This window comes from Oculina patagonica, chromosome 1 (genome assembly GCF_052425735.1).
Source record: "Oculina patagonica isolate OP01 chromosome 1, crgOcupat, whole genome shotgun sequence".
In the NCBI taxonomy this organism is placed as follows: Eukaryota; Metazoa; Cnidaria; class Anthozoa; order Scleractinia; family Oculinidae; genus Oculina; species Oculina patagonica.
The window spans coordinates 42739536-42761178 of NC_135758.1; the positions used below are offsets into that span (position 1 = coordinate 42739536).

A 21643-nucleotide genomic window follows, 5' to 3' on the forward strand; every position below is an offset into this window, starting at 1 on the left:
ATCATATATACATTTCGCCGATAAAAGGTTAAAAATAAAACTTAAGGTAAAAGCTGTTAAAAATTGATTCTAAACGTTTTCGATCTGTTCGATCATCATCAGAGTGAAAAAATCTACATACGCTCATCGTTCTTATAGTTCAGATAACACCAGTTATGTAATACCCGTTCCCATTGGGAACAAGGTGAGGTCCAGTGATTGCACTTGTTTGTTTAGTTCAGGGTGGTAGCGTGCAATGTAGAATGCTTCTTTTATTCTTCTTTTTAACCATGAGTGGGCAGTGGTTAAAACATTCCACGTGAACTTGTGATTAGGGTGTTTGTTAATGTATGTTACTTACTGTTTGTTATGTATGTTAATGTTTGTTACTTAATGTTTGTTATGTATGTTACTCCACAATTACACTTGCCTTTGTAGATGACGTGTGACGGGTGTGTGATTTTGTCTTTTAACTTCTTCATAATGTGGCAAACACGCAAGACGGAATCAATATTCAAGTTAAAAGACAAAATCACACACCCGTCACACGTCATCTACAAAGGCAAGTGTAATTGTGGAGTAACATACATTGGCGAAACAGCACGCAACCTCGAGGTTCGTGTTAACGAACATTCAGATGTCAATAAGCAGTCAGAGCCAGCCAAGCACATCAGAAAACACCCTAATCACAAGTTCACGTGGAATGTTTTAACCACTGCCCACTCATGGTTAAAAAGAAGAATAAAAAAAGCATTCTACATTGCACGCTACCACCCTGAACTAAACAAACAAGTGCAATCACTGGACCTCACCTTGTTCCCAATGGGAACGGGTATTACATAACTGGTGTTATCTGAACTATAAGAACGATGAGCGTATGCAGATTTTTTCACTCTGATGATGATCGAACAGATCGAAAACGTTTAGAATCAATTTTTAACAGCTTTTACCTTAAGTTTTATTTTTAAATAAAGATCGTTACGTGTTGTTTGTCAAAATCATCAATTTCGAAAACTGATTTCAAATAATCATGTTCCCCCAACAGAAAAACCTGGCATTCTGAAACTTAAGGTAAGAGATCTTCTGTTGTACAGGGGTTTTGTGTATACGTTTTAATTCATGTCTTCTTTTACCCTGGGTGTCAGAGGAGTTTAATTTTTTGTGGCGACAAAGAGCGGCGAAGCCGTGATCCTTGACAACCGTCAGACGGCCGAAAACGTTTTAGTTACATGTACTAAAACCAGAACTAAAATTTTTAAAATTTAGTTCTGGTTTTAGTAAACTTACTTTTGTTACTTTCCTTTTGTACTTGAATTAAGAAGTCATTTAGGAAGGAAGCAAGCACACAAGAACACTGCATTGTGTTCTTAGGCAAGGCACTTTAACTCTCACAGTGCCTCCCTGTATGTAAATGAGTACCGGCGACTTTCCTGCTGGGGGGGGGGGGGAACCCTGCGATAGACTAGCATCTTATCCAGGGGGGGGGGGGAGTAGAAATACTCCTAGTCACCTCATTTCACGGAACCCGGGATAAGCTACGGCTTGATCATGTAGGCCACTAGGCTTGTATGCAGACTTAACCTTACGAAGAAAACAAGCTAAGCACTTAGCTACAAATTAACTGCAAACTGCTATATATTAAATTTTACTTAATATTTAGTTGGATCCGAGAGATTTTCCTGTGGATATTAATGACGATGACGATATATCAACTAATCGATATGCCTTCCTGGTGGCCAAGACTAATGATAGTGACGTAATCATTGACAAAGAGGCGAAGGTGCTTGTCAGTTTCTTGGATGGTGTTGTTCTTCTACAGACAGACAAACCAATCTACACTCCAAGACAAGGCGGGAGTCTGGAGTATACTAAAGGTAAGTCAGCCTGAAAATCGTGCAATGAAGTTTTTTTTGCAGTAACTCCGGTAACTCGAACTGGTAACTCGAACTCTGTAGGGAAACGAAAAACAGTTCGAGTTAGCGCTGGGGTCTCGAGTTATCGGGGTCGATTGAATATTTAATTTGCCAAGTTGATAGTTGATAGTTTACTGAACCTCCAACGCGATCATACATTCTTATGATAAGAGAGGAAAATGGCTGTCAAATACGTGATCTGTTCGTTGCTCTAATCAATGGATAACCGTGGCGAGTTGCATGAAGAACACGGAATTCGAGTTATCGGGGTAAATTGGACCCAAATTTTGATCAAGGGAAACGAAATTAAATTCGCGTTAGGGGGGTTTTCAAATTATCCGAGTTCGATTTAACCGAGTAAAAATGACTAAAAAGTCCAAGGGAAATGGAAGTTAGTTTAAGTTAGCGGGGGTGTTCGAGTTATCCGAGTTCGAGTAACCCGGGTTCTACTCTTTTCACTGATCAGTTTCGCGAGGTCACACATTTCTGACAAATTTCCCTTTACGTCAGTTTGGACTTGGATTAAGAATCCATGACGGTGGACTGTCGTTATTTAGACAAACTCACTTTACTCACATAATGGAAATGACCACTTTACAACTACTTAGACCAGAACACCTTACACCATAGAAAACGCGTTTAAGTGTCTCCCTTACAGTTGTGCCAGTTGTGGCAATTGTTATAAAGTCCTCACTAGACAAAAAACCATGCAAACAACGACGTTAAAAATGAAAAGATATCTGAGAGTGATTAAACTTAGAAGATCTCGAAGTGGTATCTTAATTGTAGACATTAATTTTATAATAGCCTTGATAGATTTCATAAGTTTTCTGACCAATAGAAAAAAGGGTCTTAGAAAAAAAAAAAATCAGGACTTTATGTGATATGACGAATATTTTAATTTCAGTTAAAATACGAATCATGCCTCTTGGATTTGATCTCAAACCGAAACAGGAGAAAAAGGTTGGTAGCCGCTGCAACATTCATATTATTTCATACATTGGATTTACAGCAACGAAAATCACCTCTTTCACTTTTTCCCATGTCTCGTCTTTGCAAGGCGGATGATTGTCTGAAAATTAAGTAATCGAATTAATTTTTAATTTTTTTCCCCAATTTCTCGTTATAACTGATATCTAAACATTTCCAAACACAAGGTTAGAGCAATTTTTGTTTGTGTGTCGAAAGATTGGAAATTGTCTTGCTTTTTCTTCATTAAGCTTTCTGATTGGTTTAAAATTTCGCGCCATCTACTCAACCGATCAAAAATAAAACAAAACCCAATTGTAACTAACTTGTACATGTTTTCCCGCGCTTCGCACCGGTTACGTGTATTTGCCTCGAGTTTCGATCGGTTCAATGGATCGTCTGTGTCCTTTGTGATTTTCCAGAGTGATTACTTTGGTTTTGGTGTAACGACGCTCGGAACGATTTCCGTATCCAGCGGTCTCCTGCGGATCAAACGAGCGACTTGGAGCAAGTCTAGCCATCACCTTTCCTATGACGTTTTCACGCTACTTTTTCCGCCTTTTTACGTCATCACCTCTACCGTCAAGTTTTCGCCCTTTTTAACCAAAGCAAGGTTTCTTTTAAACACTATGTTGGTATATTCTTCATTTTCTCCTGGGTATCTCTCCGACAGACTTGGTATTTGTTCTTGGAACATAACTAAAGATTTGCTTTATAATTTGAAGGTATGTTTAAATCGCCATCTAAAAGGCTCGATCCCGACACTGTGCTTTGCATTGCTCAAATTGGAACACTTTCCACTGTGATAGGTGGAAAGGTAAGTTCTGTGATCACAACAGGAAACCCATTAGCTGCAGACGTTTTAAAAGGAAATCAAGACTAAAGGCAACAAGATCAATAGGAACTAAAAGTCTATTCACAGGAATTAGAAGAACAGCCAAAATTAGTCCAGCAACCGGGAAATTAAGTTTGGAAGTAAGCGGAAAAAACGACGTTACAGAAAAAAGGGGAACTTCTAACCCATAAGGAGCTGTGACAGAGGGAAGAGAGGGGAATTGGTTGTTCGCACATCAGAATCTGCTTTAAAACCCCAGTATAGGAAAAGTCAAATGTACACTTGGTTTGGCATCTAGTGAAGACTCATCTTTAATCAGCAAAAACTACACTGCTTTTCACAATGCCTAATCAACTGAACTGTACTGGCTGCTGTAAGAGACATCAGTCCTCCTGCATGATACTCAGCTCAATGTACTTGATGCCTTCTTTTTCTTGGGCGTCATCGCCATAAATTTCCAGAAACAGCCCGTTGCGGTGATTCAACTTGTACTGGTAAACCATCTCCCTGCTAAAGCCACCGTCTAGCGGGACAAAACAGGTTCCCCACCGGTCAGACAGGCTCAACTGGATCTCGAACCTTCCCGGGTAATGAGTCTCGGACGGTTTTGGGAGAGCAGCATCGACATGACGAGTCATAGTTTTACCACTGGGTCCCTCGATACCAACACAGGGGGCAGAAGATGCGAAGTTGTTCTTATCCACGGTTATTGCGCCAACAAAGTGAGTTCCATCAGAAATAACAAACGAAGGGTCGCTTTCTCCTTGGCCGAATGACGTTTCCAAACCAACCGCCATCTTGACGACAAGGTTGGCATTAGTGTCGATGACTCCTGGCGGAATCAGTGGAACGATCATCAGCCGATAATAAGCACTTGGAGCGCTGAGGAACGTGAGTAGTCGAGGAGTGGTGGAATGATGATGATGAATGAAGGTAGCAGCGGAAGCAAGCTTCAAAGGTGTGAAGAATTTGTAAAACACAATCTGGATAAAGTAAAACATAAAAGATTTGCTTTTTCAGAATTCAACATCATGCATCAAGCCAAGTTTTTTCTGTAACAGTACGTATTGAGATTTAGCCCTGTGAATGGTTGAGGCTTAGTCTAGTCTTCGGCTGGTATCAACGCCGAAGGAAAGAAGTAACCTGCTTTTAGAGGTATTGATTGCTCTTTATTCTCTACGGGGCTGCGTATTTTCGTGCGACCACATAAAGAGAGTAAACAAGAGCGCGGAGTGAGCGCAGGAAAATTCGCCTGTTGGCAGAATAGAACTCTACTTGCAAAACCAGCAAAAAATGCTAAAAAATACTCTGTTGCTCTTTAAAGATCATTATAATTGAGACAAAATTCATGATTTAAAATCGTCGATTGAAGCACTTTCTCCGGCCAAAATGTGATCTCTTCTGGTAGTTGTCGTGAGCGACTACGCATAAGGAAAAGAGATTTCATACTATTTGCTTGTGGCTGTTCCTTTGATAGTTTTTTTTTTCTTGAGATCGTGTGTGGCCTTGGCCAGCGATAAAGCAAACATTACAAAGATTTTTCTTCATCAGTCTTGTTTTGGAACAAAAGTTCCAAAGTGCTTCGATTTTAATAAGAGATTGAAACAATTTTAACTCAACGAACAAAATAATGAACTTTTTCATCGTTTGGAAGTAATCTAGCGTGTCGAAATTTTCGCGTCTGCGAGGTTGACTTATTTGGTCAACTTAATAATGCAGTAAACAGGTGAAAAGACAAAGCATCGCTTTAGCAAATCATACTCTTTTGTGCCATTTGAAAGCACCAAATCAAAACTCTTGGTTTTTGCCAATAAGAGAATGAAGGCCATTCATTTTTCAGATTTTTTTTCCGGCCGTTTTAGGGCCTGATTACCTGGCGAATTTCAGCCCGGTTTGCCGGGCTGAGATTTCAGCCTGGGCTTCCAACCTCATGCAATCGCGTGTTCAATTTCAGCCCAAGCAAGCTTGCGGATGCGCAGTGGTGGTTTTCAACGAAAGAAAATGGCGGCCACGATAATGATTCAATTTTGCTTGCGTCGCTAGTGAAAACCAGGCTTAATGTTTCAACACTGTTATATATTCGATGAGAGGTGAGTTTTTTTCAATAACATACTATACAAATAGTTTCGCGCGGATAGAATGCGATTGCGTGTTCAGGCTAGGTTTCTTCTTTCTAATAAACAGCAATTCGTAAATCAGACAGTACAGTTTTCCATTGCATTGGACGGAAAAATTACAGGTAAGGTCGCCGATGTTACAAAGCTCGCGATTGTTCTTTAAATGATTGAGGATTGCAGAGATCCTATGTTCATTAAGATGTTGGTGCAAATTGCGCCTGCTGGTATAACCGAATATACTCTGCAGCGCACAGATCACATTGTTAATTGTACACGCATCTTGAGATCTTCACAGATCCACAATGCAGCAACGCGTAGTGTACGATTACCAATGTGATCTGTGCGAAAAAAGCGAAAAATGCAATTAAACAAAGGATGAGTCGTTGGTATCTTACCTCGCTTGTGAATTTGTCACGTTGGTTTTCGGAACTCTGATCATCTGCCAAAGAGGAAACCTAAGACATAGCACTTCTGTTAGTAAAGCGTTAAAATTTTAAACTAGAAACACTAATGCAGCACAGAAGTTATTTTATTGACTTGTCCCTTCTCGTTCTTTCCTTGCTTACGGAATATTTGCGCTCTAACTAGGATTCAGTTCAAAATCGAATGAATATTTTTTATTTGGACAAGATTAAAAGTTAAGTCAATTTTAAGACTCGTTTCCTTGTTCTGGGTTCAAAAAAAGATCGAGCGTCAAGAATTTAATTAAGCGTGAATGAGACTAATGAGCCACATTTTCCTTACCAGTAACAAAAGACTCACAAACGCCACAACACAGCTGTTTTGCACCATAGCTTACGTTGTTGTTTTCCTTAGTCAAATGATCGCGAAGTGATAAAAAAGTCACCAGAAATGAAAAAATCCGCTTTCTTGTGCTAAAACAGCTCTTTCTACCTGAAAGGTATTTGTCGTGCCTGAACTCCTCGACAGCGCGAGAGATTGATTTAGGTTATATTCCTCACTTATGCTTAAGTGCATGTATTCTACAGCCTTATTGGTTAAAAAGCATGCCAAATATTGATTGTAAATGATATCAGTTGGGACCGGTCTGCCGTGTTAAATATAATTAAAATATATAACTACAACACTAAAACCAAATGTCGAGTGTAAACCGGGTTGGATAAAACACGTACTGAAGTTTAGCGAAAGAGACGTTTTCGTTTTGAAAGTAAGATTTTTAAGAAATCAAACATCTTTTTTATTCTAAAAGCTTGTTTGGTTAAGAGAACTTCACAGCTGTGGAATCAAGAAGTCATTAGTGCTTGTTTTCACAGTTGTCTTGTGACAATATAAACCTCTTAACAACCTTTTTATAAAGACAGTCGTGAGAAATGTGCAATCCGAAACAATTGTATTAGCTTTCACATTAGTGCTTGTTCACAGTTACGTGTGATCGTGCACGATCCTTTAAATAAGCTTATGGATATGAAGATAGACATCTTCAGTGTATTAACATTAACATTTGGTTCTTGCTTCCACAGTTGTTAAGCAAAAATTTCTTTCTCAGCAGGGCAATGACAGTAGTGGCAAATAATTCACCATTTAACAATTCTTTCTTTTCAATCTTTATTGCTTCTTCAAAGTATCTTTCATAAGATTGTTGTTATGTAGGTGATGGTAGTAATAAAGTTGAAAGTTGAAAGTTTTGTGAATCATCATGAACCTTTCAACAAGCTTTAAGGACCTATTTTTAGGATATTAGGATAGTCGTGGGAGACTAAAAATTCAACATAACTGTTTTAACATTCACAAACGCCTGTTGATTTCGCAGATGTTTCGTGTATCATAAACGTTTTAGTTGAAAACAAAATAGAAATTGACAATGGTATTAGTTCACCTCCACTCCACCCCCCTCAGCCTCCTCCCCACCCACCCCTGGCCATTTCACTCCCAACTTCTTCTTGTCTCATGGCCAGTTCCTTCTCGGTTCTTCCAGCCGGAGCCTGTACAACCTCGTCCCCAGGGCGCTTTTCCTTTCAAAAAAGCGCCCTGGGGGGGGGGAGACGAGGTTGCCGGAGCCTGTACAAGCTCTGGAGTTAAATATTGAAACAAAATGATTTTATTTTAAGGCGTTCACTAACGTAACATGAGAACATGCAAAGAACAAACAACCCTCACTACCCTCACTACGTTACAAATATACAGGGAAATTTATTATTGGTGAAAACGTCAGAAAAAAGAACTCTATGATCTTTACCCTTTTTGTAATTTGTTTTTAGTGATTTTTTTTTTCTTTTTGGCGGCTTTTATCTAGATGTTGTGGTTGTTTTCAACTTTCAAACTGATACTACCGGATTTGAAAATCACTCTATTGTAATGAAGTAACTCATTAACTGGGGTTGCATGCATGGGTATGTTTTCTTTTTAACTATCCGGGGAGGGGGGGGGGGGGAAACTCGGTTTTGAAAGTGACGGGGATGCTCGTCGTCTCACTTAGGGGTGTAAATTTCGGATTTTTAGTCCCGCTTTGGGTTTTCCAGGCAAAACGCCAACATTTTTAGCCATAATGCTCTCGTTTAGGGTTACACACGAAGAAATATACAAATATAAATCTTCTTCTTCTAGGGGTTTAAAATAGCTTGAGCTACGCCCAGATTGGTCTCTTTTAGAGGTTCTTTTCAAATTTTCCAACGAGCATCCCCGTCCCTTTGATATGGGAGTCCCCCTCGGGTTAACTATACGCCAAATTCTCGAAAAAATAAAAGTGTGACCATCGGTAGAGAATCAACATTTCAAGGTGGTCATCGAAAAACCTCTAATGTTTTTTTTATTATCATTTTACCGGCCTATAGGTGACAGTTGTTGTTAAGGTGAGTGAACTAAGCTTTTTTTTTTTAAAAAAAATACCAAAATACCCAGGCGTTATTTAATTAAACCAGCCAGTTTAAAATGTAAAAAATACGCGTAAACAAGTCCTTGTGTGACTGCATTTCAATGCTGTAAAGCAAATATTAATACACCGAATCGAAATTGCTGATTTTTTTAGAACCCTCAAGGCATTGTGGTACAGCGTTGGAAGGACCTAAGCACCGAAACTGGTGAGACAGTTTTAATTCTTTACTTAATGCTTAGTATATAAACGGTAAGAAAAATTCTTTTACTCCTAACAAATAAACCAGCTTTATCAGTGTGGTGAAAAAGGATGAAATCATTCAGGGGTATGACTGTACATACGAGTTTCTAACGGCGAAGAAAGCTCTCAACATAAAGACGAAAGGATGAACACGCGTTAAAGATCAAATTTTATCAAGCACGCTTTGATGCCGTTATCTTCTTGTCTTGGGGAAAACATTTATTTTTCGACCTGTGAACCGATTGGCGCAATAACTTCCCAGTATCCTGAAAATATGCGTCCCCGCTTACTTTACCCAGAATTCAATAGCTTGCAGGTGCCACTTGGGGCGGGGGTAACATTCAAGCCAGTGTTCCAGACTGTACTAAGAGTATAAATTTTTTACATTACCTTGACGTTTAAAGCATGCGGAATGTAAATGCATGGTCCTTCAATCTTAAAGCCAATGTAAAAAATAGACGTACTCATGATAATTACTTCGCAAATATAAACGCATATTTTCTTTAATTTTATCCAGGTTTTATCACAAAGATTTTTGGGCTTAGTGAATTTGCCTTAATCGGTAACTGGACTATCTTAGCTCTTCATGGACACGAGGTGAGTTTCATGAGCAATACACATTTCACTCATTTTGTTACACTCGCTGACAGTTAGTCTTCGATTGCTTATGACACCAGTAATACAAGTGCTTTCTTTTATAGAACACACAAAATGTTTCAGTCAAGTTTGAAGTTAAAGAATACGGTAGGATTAAGATGTAACAGTTTGAAAATCATTTTGTTTATGAAAAGAACTATTTTGAGCTACCATTGCAAAGGAGGAAAAAGGTAATTTGGAGAATGGCATCTGCTAGTAAGTGAAGTAGAATTAAATTTCTAGATGAATATTCGGTTTTTGTTTGTTTTAGTGCTTCCAAAGTTTTCTGTCAGCATATCAGGACCGAAATATATACTTCCTAATGTAAAAGACATTGGGTTCTCAATTCGAGCAAGGTACGTTTTTTTTTTTTCTTACTTAATCGTATTTCTCAGAAGGTAGGCTCCTCTATATTCTGTTCTTTTTCTTCGCTTTGTTATTTTAATAAAATTACAGCAAGCAAAACGGAACATCCACACATACTGATAAAATATTAAAACAAATATAATATACTCCTAAACGTTATCGAGCGTTGTTTGTTATATATTGAACCGCACCCAAGAAAGTGGATCGAGCCCGAAATACTCTAGAGTGTTATCGTAACATTATAACTTCCTTATAAAAAACAAAGCTATAGCACAAGATCAAGATCGTCAGACATCGAGAGGTAAACTGAATCGCTCTAGGGTCCTCTTCACAAAGCGGGATACGGTTAAGTAAAATTAAAGTACTTAATTTTTTTTAGAAAAAGTCATCCATTTTTAAAAATTCGGTTTGTTTTGGTAATGTCATTTAAGAGAATGGCCTTTTTAAGTCAACAAACTGGAAAATGACACCCTGTTCAAGGGAAGGAGAAGGGTTTCGTGACTACCAAAATAACGGCTAACCGTGCACGGCAAAACACAAATCTTTATATACCACTTTACTTATACTTTACTTATACTTGTCCTTTTTTGTTTCGTTTTGCTGGCTCTTTTCGTTTAGATGATATAATTTAGGTACCCTATTTAAGAATCACACCGGCAACACAATGCCAAAAGGAGCTAAAGTGATGCCCTAATTTAGTTAAGCACCGAAAACCAATAAACAACAACAAAAAAAAACTATACCCTATCCTGCGGCACATACCTATATAGCCCATATATGGGAGTATCCCCCCCCCCCCCCCGGGCTGTAAATCAACTTGAATAGGGGAACCTGGGAACCTTGTCTGTCTAGTTAACCACATCTAAAAACGATATCACTCAACTCTTCATGTAAGTATGTTAACATCTATTCTTGTGTTTTGTAGATACACATACGGAAAGCAAGTGGAAGGGTCAGTTCTTGTGAAATTTTCTATGGTAGGGCGACGCATTAAAGCTGTTTCAGTGAGGCAGTTTGCTGAACAGGTAATTTTGCAAATCTAATTGCTTTATTTCATCCATTTATTATAACAGGGCTCAGAGCCATTCTTGTCATTTGGCGTTTACTCATTGTTTAACCCTTCGAAAGTGTTAAATGTAAAAAGCTGATTTTTAGTTTTTTTTTCTTGAGCAAATCTCTCCAAATAACCTGCGTGCAGACTTTTTCCCTGTATATTTATTCTATTTTCTTGCGTCTACACACATTTTAACTTCAGATCGTTCAGCTATTCTCAAGACAACCAGCATTGTTATTTTGAACAGGAAAATTTCAAGCTCATCCAAATGTGTAAAATTCTGTTAAGTTTCCCATTAACAAGAAGGGGACCACCTTTCTTAGACACTTTTGAAATAACTAAGAGAATATTTATGTCGTGACTTGAAAAGTAGTGATTTAATTTCAGTTAAAAGATGGAAAAGCCGATTTCGCCATCACTGCTGATGATATTAAGAGCGTTCCTGGCCTGCCGTGGTTCCCGGATGGTCGCAGACTTCAGGTCGAGGCCGATGTGATCGAGAAAACTTCTGGGAAGAAGGAGAGTGCAATCGACAATGGAATATACTTTGTCAAATCTCCTTTCAAGATTGAACACAAGGCAACTGCTGAGTACTTTAAACCGGCTTTGCCGTTCATGGTGAAGGTAAGAGACAAAACGTTTTATAAAGCGGTTTAAATACAAATAGTTGTACTATATCCCACACAGCGGTCAAACGCAAAAATGACGTCACCTCCGGTTTTCGCCGCCCGAACTTTTCTGAGAATTTGTCTCGAAAGTGTGCAAACTTTTGTAGGGAATTGTTAAAGAAATGGTAGGTGAAAGAACAGTTCAAGCTGGGACACCAGTGAAAATGAATTATCAAATTTCCAATCCATAAGCGGCGTATAAACCTTAACTTTCCAGGGACGGCGTTAACTTTTGGCTTTAAAGCGAAAGTTTTCGGAAAATTTAAGACTTTGTATGGAGAAGTTTGGCGGGAATTGCACAGCAACTGCGCACGCGCGCTGCGTTTGACCGCTGTGTGACTATTTGTGACTATATCCTGGCATCACCTGTAAGTTTTGAAGTTGACTGATGACATGGAAAAACTGCTTATATTGCCATCTGATTTAAGTAAGAATCACCAAAACAGGACTGAACGACTATGCCTAAATTGTCCGTCCTTTTTATTAAGGAGGAGGTCTTACGTTTTTTCTTTTCTTTACTTGTATTGTAAGTTCGTTAGGTCTTCTCCAGACAATAACGGCGCTGGTACACTAGAAATTTTCCCACGATCCTTGCCTGACAAGTTATTTTGCGAAAAAGAGGCATGAAAAATTGCCTTGTGTAAAAAAGCATGGAATCTTCATGTCTCGCAACATTTTCGTTGCCGCAATCGTTGTAAAAAGAAGAGGTTGGTTCTACTTTTGGCAACGATTGAGGAATGCTGCTAAAATATTTTTATACAGTCAACTCTCTCTAAAACGGACGCCTCTGTAAGGCGGACACCGCTCTGAGGCGGACACCTGGTGTTGGTCCCGTCCTTGCCGTTCTTCAGTCATTTTACTGTAACTACACTCTCTGTAAGACCGACACCCCTCTAAGACGGACAGTTGGAGCCGGTCCCCATAGTGTCCGTTTTAGAGAGAGTTGACTGTAGACTAACATGTTACTTCTTTTTTTGCTCGTCAGGTTGATTTGTTGTATCCAGATAAGAAACCAGTTGTTGGAATCCCAATGACTATTTCAGTAACAGGAACGACCACTTCTGGAAGTGAAATCGAAATAGGAAAGGCTTTGGCTAAAAAAGATGATGTGAATTTTCAAGACACAACTGACCATCAGGGGAGGGCTAATTTTGTTATCGACGTACCAGGAAATATCAAGACAATGAAGATGAGAGTGAGTTATCACCCCGGGGGGCACTCCCATATATTAGCTATATAGGTATGTGCCGCTGTGAAGGGTATGGTTTTCAAGGAGTTTAGTCTGGGATAGAGTACAGAAATCAGAGAGTTTTGTTGTAGAATACGATATCATTTGCCGAGAAAACTGATCAGTGGTATGAAGAATTAAGTCCAGAATAGATAGAACAAAGTGGCGTCTCTTTATGTATTGATATACATTTAGTGTATTCTACTGGAAATCAGCGAATCTGATTGGTTCCCCCACTGTTTACTATTTAAACAATTAGACTACGAGCCCGATTTTTTTTCATGAGCGAATAGTCATCGAGGCGCAGTTTAATTAGAAACTCTAAAGGATTGCAGTCCAAAAACCACAATTTATGTACTTTTGAGCTAAAAAACAAGAAAAAAGGTCGCTTTAAAGAGCAACGCGTGAGCAATCGTGTTCTATTTAACAATTAGGTTTCTAAAGTTGCTGAAGCCCCTCGCCAACTATCATTCCTTCATCAAAGTCAACAAAAGAAACAGCCAATCAAATGAATCGTTTTAATCAAAAATTTGTAATAACCCTTTTACCGCTTTCAGGTGGAGACAGAAAAAGACGATATACCCGAGGAGCATAACACATTTGTAGACTTTGACGTTCGTGCGTACAATTCTCCATCAAGAACATTTTTGTATGTCCGGGCTATCAGAGTAAGTTATCATTTCATTTTTTTTTAATTTTTATTTATCACGTCTTTGATAGGCAATTCTGACATATTTTGATGAAAAAAGCTAGTTCACCCTACTATACTACTCAAATTTGCTTAATATTTTTAGATAGTGTTTCTCTTTCCTGTTTGTTCAATCCATTCTACTTCACTTTGCTTAAAAAGGATAAGGGTAATTTCTCAGCCTGTGCTCCTTGGTATTAGATCTTTTCTACATTCATATTCAGTTGCATTTTACTATTTTCTTTGCAGGAGAAGCAACATTTTAACTGTGACGTGTTTGTCAACAAGAACGCCTCAAAGATTACTTTCATGGTAAAAAAATAGCTACTAAATCTGACGCTGTTTAATGCAGTTCTACCTCGTAAGGTAGTTTTAATCATGATCAGACTAATCATGTTTCAATCATGATTCGCGCAATGCACTGCCTGATGTGAACACTTTTCACTACGAAACATGTTTTATTCGTGATCAGACTAATCATGTTTCGGCCAAATGTGAACGCAGCTTAAGTTTTCACTGCAAAGATGTGAATTGAACGTGTTAAAATACACAAACAAACAGCAGAAATCCTCAATTGAAGCTAGCATTTCTTAGAAGGGAAGCTCAAAATCCCGCGTACCAGGTAATTTTTCCGGCGTACCATTCACTCCCGGCGTACCGTCACTCACTAGTCAGCTAGTATATCAGCCAGAAGTAGGCGCCGTGGATGCTTCCGTGCAAACATGTCGACTGTTGCACTAATGTCAATTTGTCTGTTGTAATGTATGTTCATAAGAGCAAGTCCTGACTCTCGCTCGCTGGTCATTGTAGCCCGCAGGTATGTCTTTAGTCTGCGCAATGTGCTGAACGATCGCTCACATTCTGCAGAAGTAATTGGCAACGTACACAAGATGCGCAGCAACTTGTGCACATTTGGATAAAAATCGCTGTCACATTCTGCCAAGGCCTGAACTGCACTGTTTGGTAGGTCTTGATCCGCACTACACGTACAACGCAGGCTTGTATACACGAAATTTTGTAATTGTAAACACAAGGTGATACTTTATAGATTTCATTTTATTTTCTCAAAAATTTCATTTTTCTAATCTGGCGGAATTAAAGGGGGGTTCTAATAATATTTTTTCTGCTATTGCGATATCCCGAAGGGGGGTTCCGGAACCCCTGGAACCCTCCCCTGGCTACGCCACTGTATGTGGCTCTCTGATCACCTACCAGCCCTTGAAAATATCTCCACACAGGTCATTGCACGGGGTAGAATACTCAGCCAGTGGGTCAAAGTCCAGAAGGTGGGCGTCATATCAAGCTTCCGGTTTAGAATTCTGCCGGAGATGTCGCCATCATCACGGCTTGTAGCATTCTTCATTGGAGATGACGGTGAAGTTGTCGCGGATAGCACGCTGCTGGAAATTAACGATGGACTACCAAATAGGGCAAGTTATGTGTTTATTTTTATGTATAGCGTTTTTTCAAACGTGGTTTTGTTATTGAAAATTTTGCGCGTTTTATCAATAAATTTTACAGCGGATTATGCAGGTATCTGTATAAGTCTTCCAGCAGTGTATGCACTGACAATTTGTTGTTTCCTTTCTAATAATATACATCAAAAAATTTCTCGAATCTGATTGGCTTAGAGAAATGCAGTTTTTAGGAAATTCGATGCAGAAATGACGAAATTCAGTGCAGAAATGACGAAATTCAGTGCAAAAAAAAAAAAAAAGAAACAAACGCGGCATTCTGATTGGTTAATAAACAAAGGCAGCCACAGAGGGCCAATCAAACGCTTGCACGCGATTTGAATGGCGCGAAGTTTCGATCTGCTTCGAGATGCGAGAGAAAAAAATGGCTGGCGTTTTGAGCACAGTAGAGGACCAGAAGATAGCTGTAAATACAATAGCACTGAAAAGCACTGGTATTTCATTCTCGTTTTGGAATAACTGGTTTCCTAAGAAGAAAATTGCCGACAAAATCGAAACTACAAGCCGACTAAGCTTCACGCTTTGCTTGAGCAAATTTATTTACGCCGAATTCGCCGAATTCAAAAACAACAAACACATTTTCGAAGATTATGGGCCAGTTTAATAGCCTCAAAGTTATGCTAACATCGCTTAAAAGACACTGTACTTAGAGAACAGAACTTATAGGTTTTCTATTGTACGAGACAGAGGATTGTTTTGTCCAAGGAAGTGTTGAAATGAAAAGCGAAACAGCTTCACTTGGCTGGCCGTCGAGTTGAAAGCGCTCAAGCCGAGCTCGACAAGTAGAATGAGCAGAATGGGGCTCTGCTCTGCGGCCCTTCGGGCCGCTGGGAGCTCCGCTAAAACAAAGTAAGAGATAATATAAACTTGAGACAACTACTTACCACGCAAGAATTTTATAGATAAACTATTGGGACTTCTTTTCATATGACGTCACGGCAGCCATATTGGTGTACCAAACCACTCTTCCGGGATTGATCTTTTTTTGTGTGCAAACATCGTCTTTTGTGTCAGTAAACCAATATGACCGCTGGTCACGTGATTGTAAAGTATGAGATCGATGGAGTGAAAAAATAAAATTGGTTTTTTTTCTTTTCTTTTCGCCGTGCAGGTTGAATTCCATGATGAGTCACCTGGTCAGCCTTCGTCGAAACATCCGGGTATTCCATATAAGATTCAGCTGTCGGCCACTCCTGGAACAAGAGTGGGGCTTCTAGCGGTCGATCAGAGTGTGTATATCCTGAGAAACCGCGAAAAGCTCAACAAGAAAAGGGTAAGAAACAAGCATTTTTTGTAAATTGTGAAGGTTAATTTTGGAAGTAAATTTGTGTTTTAAAAGTGGTTGGCTTGTGTCAGACGGGTTTTGCGTCTGAGGAATTCAAATACAAAGTCTCTAAAAACATAACGATATAAAAAACAAACAAACAAGCAAACAGAGAAAAAACAAGCCCTGTAGTTGTCAAATGAACATCATATTTTCCAGTCCAAATAGAGAATACAAAATACTCTCTGCAGTGGCGGGCTTATAATAAGTTAGTTATTCTTAAATGTATATTGCAGGTATTTAATATTATGAAATCTCTGGACCTTGGATGTGGCGTAGGATCTGGAAGGAACAGCGAGGATGTCTTCCATGTAAGTGCAAGACTTTCTCTCAATCAGTGTTGTAGCTTTGCACGGCGTAGAAGAGCATCATAGGTGTATGTCTTAGAGGTCTAAAGGATTTCAGTCCAAAACCTACAATTTATGTACTCTCCTGGCCAAAATACATAGAAACAATGAGAAAACCAATTAAATTCACGGATTTTCAATGGAACGAGGTCGAGTGTGTACTAACATGAAAAATGTGTACTATTTTATTTAACAGAAGTATGGCTTTTAACGCTCCATTATCATACAGGGTGTTTCTAGTATAACTAAGTGATGCAGGTAGAATCCTGGGGTTTGCGGATGACGCCAAAAAAGTGACATTGGCATTTCTGCTAGGTACTGATGCATAACAGAGTTATTGAATAAAAAACAATCTAAGCTCATGGCATTTTACAGCGCTGTAAACACCTCAACTGATTGAATTGTTGATTCACAGAAAAGTGGGAATGTGGTGATTACAAACACGGACATTGCCAGCAGAGGACGTTCTGGTACGATAAGAACAATTCATTAACATTGTTGTTGGTGTTTTTGTTTTGTTGGTCTTAAGACACTCATTTGACAATCGCGTTGTGATACAGTTATTAATTTGACAGCGGTCTCGCTGCATTAAAACAAACAAAACAAATCGTTTGTCACGTGTAAAAGCCTCCATTTATTTCCAGGCTTTGAATGTCCTGACTCAAAAAGCAAGCAGAAACGGTCGATCGAAGGTAAAGGAATTTGGTACTTATATCGCATCTATCAAAGTCGATTTTATTGCAAGTTTAGAAAACAGGAATAATAAAAGTAATTATAATAATCTCTTTATTTCGATCTATTTGATATTTTGTACATGTTTTTATCGATTAGATTTGGATACGTGCTGTAAAAGGGGTAAAATACCATCTAGAGCGTCTTGCATTCTCCGTGCCCGGTACTGGATGGCTCATGTCAGCAAAATGTGTAGAGAAGAATTCCTCCGATGTTGTTTTAATGCTACAGGAGAGACAGGTAGAACGACTGACCATACGTATTTGTTTACTCTTGGCCGTTAAAAATAACCTTTGTTAACATATTATTCCTGTACTCGTGAAATGGAACACTTGCGCGTTACACTTCAAGTTTGATTAAAGGGACATTGTCACGGGGATTTTTCTGCTCTTCAGTAAAAAGTACTAAAATTGGCGTTGTACTCTCGCTCGTACACGAAATGTGCCTAGAACACCAAGTTGAAGATATGAAATGAATTGTTGTTGGAGGAAGTAGAGGGCCGTTATTAGTTTTTAGCTGTTTTTACAGGTCACAAGGGCAGAACTAGAAAAAGGCAGCCTAACTTTTTCGAGTTGAGATCTAAAGTTCCTGATGGCATCACAATAATATCACTTGTTTATAGCTTCAGTACACCGGCGAAGTAATTTTTAACAAAATTGAACCACTATTTATAGGTTTCTATACGTCTTTAGGCTGTTGAGTTTTTGAAGTGAAGCTCGCAACAGTGTCTCTTTTAAATGTGGTGTCCTTGGAATATCAATTTTCGCGCCAAACAAGTGCGAAACGTTTACACTCTAAGTGTAACCGTCGATGAAGAACTGTTCTGGAAAACGATGACACTCGGCTAAATCAAACTGTTGTACTTTTGTCGCGCCACAACTTTGGCCAGCGTTGTACTTCATTCAACCTTAAGCTTCATCGTAACCGAAGGACTTACAAATTGTGGTGCGACGCCTGAAAAACCTTGCATAAATCTAGAAGTTTTGACCTGCGGAAACACGGAAACTAAACTGTACCTTTCAATGAAATTGCCCATGTTACCAAAGTGTTAACTTCAACGTTATCTGTTTATTTGTGCTGCTAGATCCAAGACTTACACAAGTTCGTTCAAGAAAAGTTCATCAGCAGTCCAACGACCAAGTACTTGATGACGAAGAAATTAGTCAGGGGCAAATAAGAAAGTACTTTCCTGAAACATGGATCTTTGCAGAGGGTGTTGTTGGGTAAGATGGAATACCTGAAGTATAATCGCTTAAACGGCGACGACGGCTGCACGATTATACACGGATAACCATTTGTCTCAAAACGTAAATGGTCTGTATTTGATAATGAAAATAATATAACACTCAGGCGGATTAAAGGGGGAGGGGGGGGGGGGAGTGGATTGGGTAGCTGGAAAAGCTGTAAGTCTAATTCGACCTTCTAAAATTGCAACATTTTACGGCGTGTACTAGAAAATTCAAACTTAATTAAGATTTTGGTAGTCCCTTGGTATCAGCCACCTCCCTTCCAAAAAACCTGGATCCAGGCCTGAGCAATATTCTTCTTTTACATGATTTTCTGACAAAGAAAGTTTAGATGATAATTCTTTTGGACGATGCTTTACAAAACGTTCTCTCAATATTAACGAATCGTCTTAAACGATCTTGTTTTTCGTTTTAGTCAAGATGGAAAGTTTCCCTTTTATGCTAACCTTCCTGACTCCATTACAACCTGGGTTGTCCAAGCTGTTGGTATTTCAAACCAGACAGGCTTAGGAGTGGCCCGTCCACTGAACATCCAGACATTTAAGGAGTTCTTCGTTTCGCTTCGCCTTCCTTACTCTGTCCAAAGAGGAGAGCAGATATCTGTGATTGCTTCAGTCTTTAACTACGGGAATTTCAAATTAAAGGTATTTTTTAAATGCTAGATGTGTGCCCTCAGTGACAATTCTGCCAAAATAGAAAGAGTAAGTAGGTTCTATGGCGGCAATACTGGGCATTCAAGTTATCTTCGTTTTGTGCAAGTTAATACAAGCTTTGTCGTCTGTGCCAGGCTTTCGTTCTTTGTCGTCAGTCACGGCTGGGAATCTAGCCCATGTTTGAAACATTCAGATTAATTGCATCCTTTGACTTCTATATCAAGTGAATGCGAAAAAAAGTATTTTCGTCTCAACTTACTATTTTCAAAGTACTTGCGAGATAAGAAATAGATAGATAAAACGGAAAAAGCCGACAGTTTTTACTTATTGTTATGGCAAGTACACCATAAGCCCCCCCCCCCCCCCCAAACAAACATTTTGGGGGGCTCAGTCCCCCATATTTCAGTGACGAAAGTATCGCTAGCTCAGCAAAGGATCGCGGTTGGCGGTGTATGACTTTAAACGAAACTCCTTTTCCCCAAAACGCTTCTAGGAGAATCCGAAATCTATGAAGATTGTATTTGATGCCTGTGGCATCGGTGACTTCAGAGCGTGGTCTCCGACGACTTAAGATTTCCCAATAAAGGATCGCCAGAACTTCCTAGTAATGCATTGTCACAAACCCATTACAGACACAGCGGATACTGTAAAAGACATTTTGGGAAATTTGAGTAGGGGAATGTCCCCCGGGGGAGGTATTTGCTTGGCTTGGAGTACGACGAGTCCCCCCCCCCCCCCCCCGCCCACGATTCAAAACGCCCCGTCGCCTCTGGATGCTATCCAAGTAGGCTGTAACTGGGTTCTTGAATTAAGATATACGTTTTTAAAGAAGAAAAAGCAAATAAACAAACAAAGACACAAAGAAATATATAAATAAACAATTTTAAGCGGATAATTCTCACTTTTCTGTTTTGTAGGTCAAGGTCAAGCTTGAAGAAAGTAAGGAGTTCTGTACCAACATACCAGCGGGTCAAACGTCACCAGTTTTGTCGATAGATGTAAAAGAAAACGACGCGGTGTCTGTTTCATTTCCCATCGTACCTATCAAACTAGGAAAAGTGTCAATCAGAGTGATTGCCGCCGCTGAAATCACCGGAGAAGAAATGCTCGCAGGTCAACTCGCCGGAAGTGATGCCGTGGTCCGAAGTATTCTTGTAGTGGTGAGGCTGGTTAAATTTCTATGTCAAGCCCCTTAGAGGAACAGCATGGGTCTTCTATCACATAATTATATCTAAAGTCATGGCTTCTGTACACTCATCCTTTAGAATTTAAAAGTCTAAAATAATTTTCCCGCAAGTTATGTTTTTAAATACGTAACTAGATGGGCGGTGTCCTATGGCTTAGGATTTAGAAGTCTTGGTTCGATCGCTGGCGGAGGTTATTGCTTTTATTCTAAGGCACAACATTTAAATTTCCACCAGTGGTTATAGTTGAATAGTTAGGTTAGCTTGATGAAATTCTAGAGGTAACCTGGGTTGTTTTAGCTTACTATAAAGGGACTAAAGCAATACTCCTAGCCGCTTCATGCCTAGAAAATTAAACAGGTTTTTTCTTTTTTAAAGCGTTATCACATATCAGAGTCCTATGAGCCATCTGTTTTTTTTGTCCCAGGATTTGACGGGACTGCTACAGGGGCTATTGGATAGACTCTAATGATATTTTTGTTTTTCTTTTTCTTCTCAGCCGGAAGGAGTTGAACGACGAGTAAAGTATTCATTTGTTCTTGATCCACAAGGTCATGCAACTGACTGATCTATTTGTGAATTGAATTTAAACTGCAAAGAGAATACATATTAAAGATTTTTTTTATCCACAGGAGTTTTACGAGACGAGATGCCAGACACAAATAATACGTCTACTCCTGCTCCAGGAATCAAACACGATCGTAAGGAGAATATTGCTTACTATCCTCATCACTGTCATGGTTGTTCCTGTATAAATTTAAATGCCAGTGGGATCCGGATTGCTTTAACTCATGCACGCGTTTTTATAGAAACGTATTTGCTTGTTTATTCCTTTAGGAACCAATGGTTTTATCACCTTTTTCAAAAATATCATTTTCCATGGTAGAAGTCTTTTAACCGCTTTGTCATTTTTTTTTTATTTTCCAGGCGTTGTTCACAACGGCATGCAGGTAGACAATGTTTTTCTCAAAGTTCCTTCTCGGGCAATACCAGGATCACTAAAGGCTTCTTTGTCCTTAACAGGTATGAGGCTTCAGCTATTCATACGCCCAGGCTACCCACCTAGGATTTTGTTAATCAAATCAGAGGACTTTAATGGACCCTAGCTTTGACCATCTTCACTTGCTTTCTCCAATTCATTCCGTGGGTTGCCTG

General features: G+C 39.2%; 2 protein-coding genes across 2 annotated transcripts in view; one reads left to right on the plus strand and one right to left on the minus strand.

Moving 5' to 3' along the window:
* Positions 1-21643, plus strand: part of LOC144631907 (venom factor-like) — a 59171-nt gene that overhangs the window by 29000 nt on the left and 8528 nt on the right. The window contains exons 3-27 of the mRNA XM_078490486.1: positions 1025-1050; positions 1640-1853; positions 2800-2855; positions 8606-8623; positions 8800-8851; positions 9404-9483; positions 9588-9630; positions 9794-9878; positions 10814-10913; positions 11330-11566; positions 12596-12805; positions 13396-13506; positions 13776-13838; positions 14765-14956; positions 16113-16274; positions 16562-16636; positions 17088-17142; positions 17317-17364; positions 17504-17644; positions 18489-18627; positions 19067-19295; positions 20222-20464; positions 20988-21039; positions 21121-21189; positions 21416-21511. Coding sequence (XP_078346612.1) covers positions 1025-1050; positions 1640-1853; positions 2800-2855; positions 8606-8623; positions 8800-8851; positions 9404-9483; positions 9588-9630; positions 9794-9878; positions 10814-10913; positions 11330-11566; positions 12596-12805; positions 13396-13506; positions 13776-13838; positions 14765-14956; positions 16113-16274; positions 16562-16636; positions 17088-17142; positions 17317-17364; positions 17504-17644; positions 18489-18627; positions 19067-19295; positions 20222-20464; positions 20988-21039; positions 21121-21189; positions 21416-21511 — 2796 coding nt within the window. The remainder of the gene's footprint in view (positions 1-1024; positions 1051-1639; positions 1854-2799; positions 2856-8605; positions 8624-8799; positions 8852-9403; positions 9484-9587; positions 9631-9793; positions 9879-10813; positions 10914-11329; positions 11567-12595; positions 12806-13395; positions 13507-13775; positions 13839-14764; positions 14957-16112; positions 16275-16561; positions 16637-17087; positions 17143-17316; positions 17365-17503; positions 17645-18488; positions 18628-19066; positions 19296-20221; positions 20465-20987; positions 21040-21120; positions 21190-21415; positions 21512-21643) is intronic.
* Positions 3972-6765, minus strand: LOC144632486 (uncharacterized). The gene is made up of 3 exons (XM_078491159.1): positions 6558-6765; positions 6209-6268; positions 3972-4679 (listed from the first exon to the last, which is right to left on the minus strand). The coding sequence occupies exons 1-3, from the start codon at positions 6603-6605 to the stop codon at positions 4080-4082; spliced, it is 708 nt and encodes a 235-aa protein (XP_078347285.1). The 5' UTR covers positions 6606-6765; the 3' UTR covers positions 3972-4079.

Excerpts from the sequence above, each read along its gene's own strand:
- LOC144632486 (XM_078491159.1), bottom strand. The coding sequence starts at position 6,605 with ATGGTGCAAAACAGCTGTGTTGTGGCGTTTGTGAGTCTTTTGTTACTG. Across the intron at positions 6,269-6,557 it reads TTGTGAGTCTTTTGTTACTG|GTTTCCTCTTTGGCAGATGA; the intron begins GTAAGGAAAATG and ends GCTATGTCTTAG. Across the intron at positions 4,680-6,208 it reads GTGACAAATTCACAAGCGAG|ATTGTGTTTTACAAATTCTT; the intron begins GTAAGATACCAA and ends TACTTTATCCAG.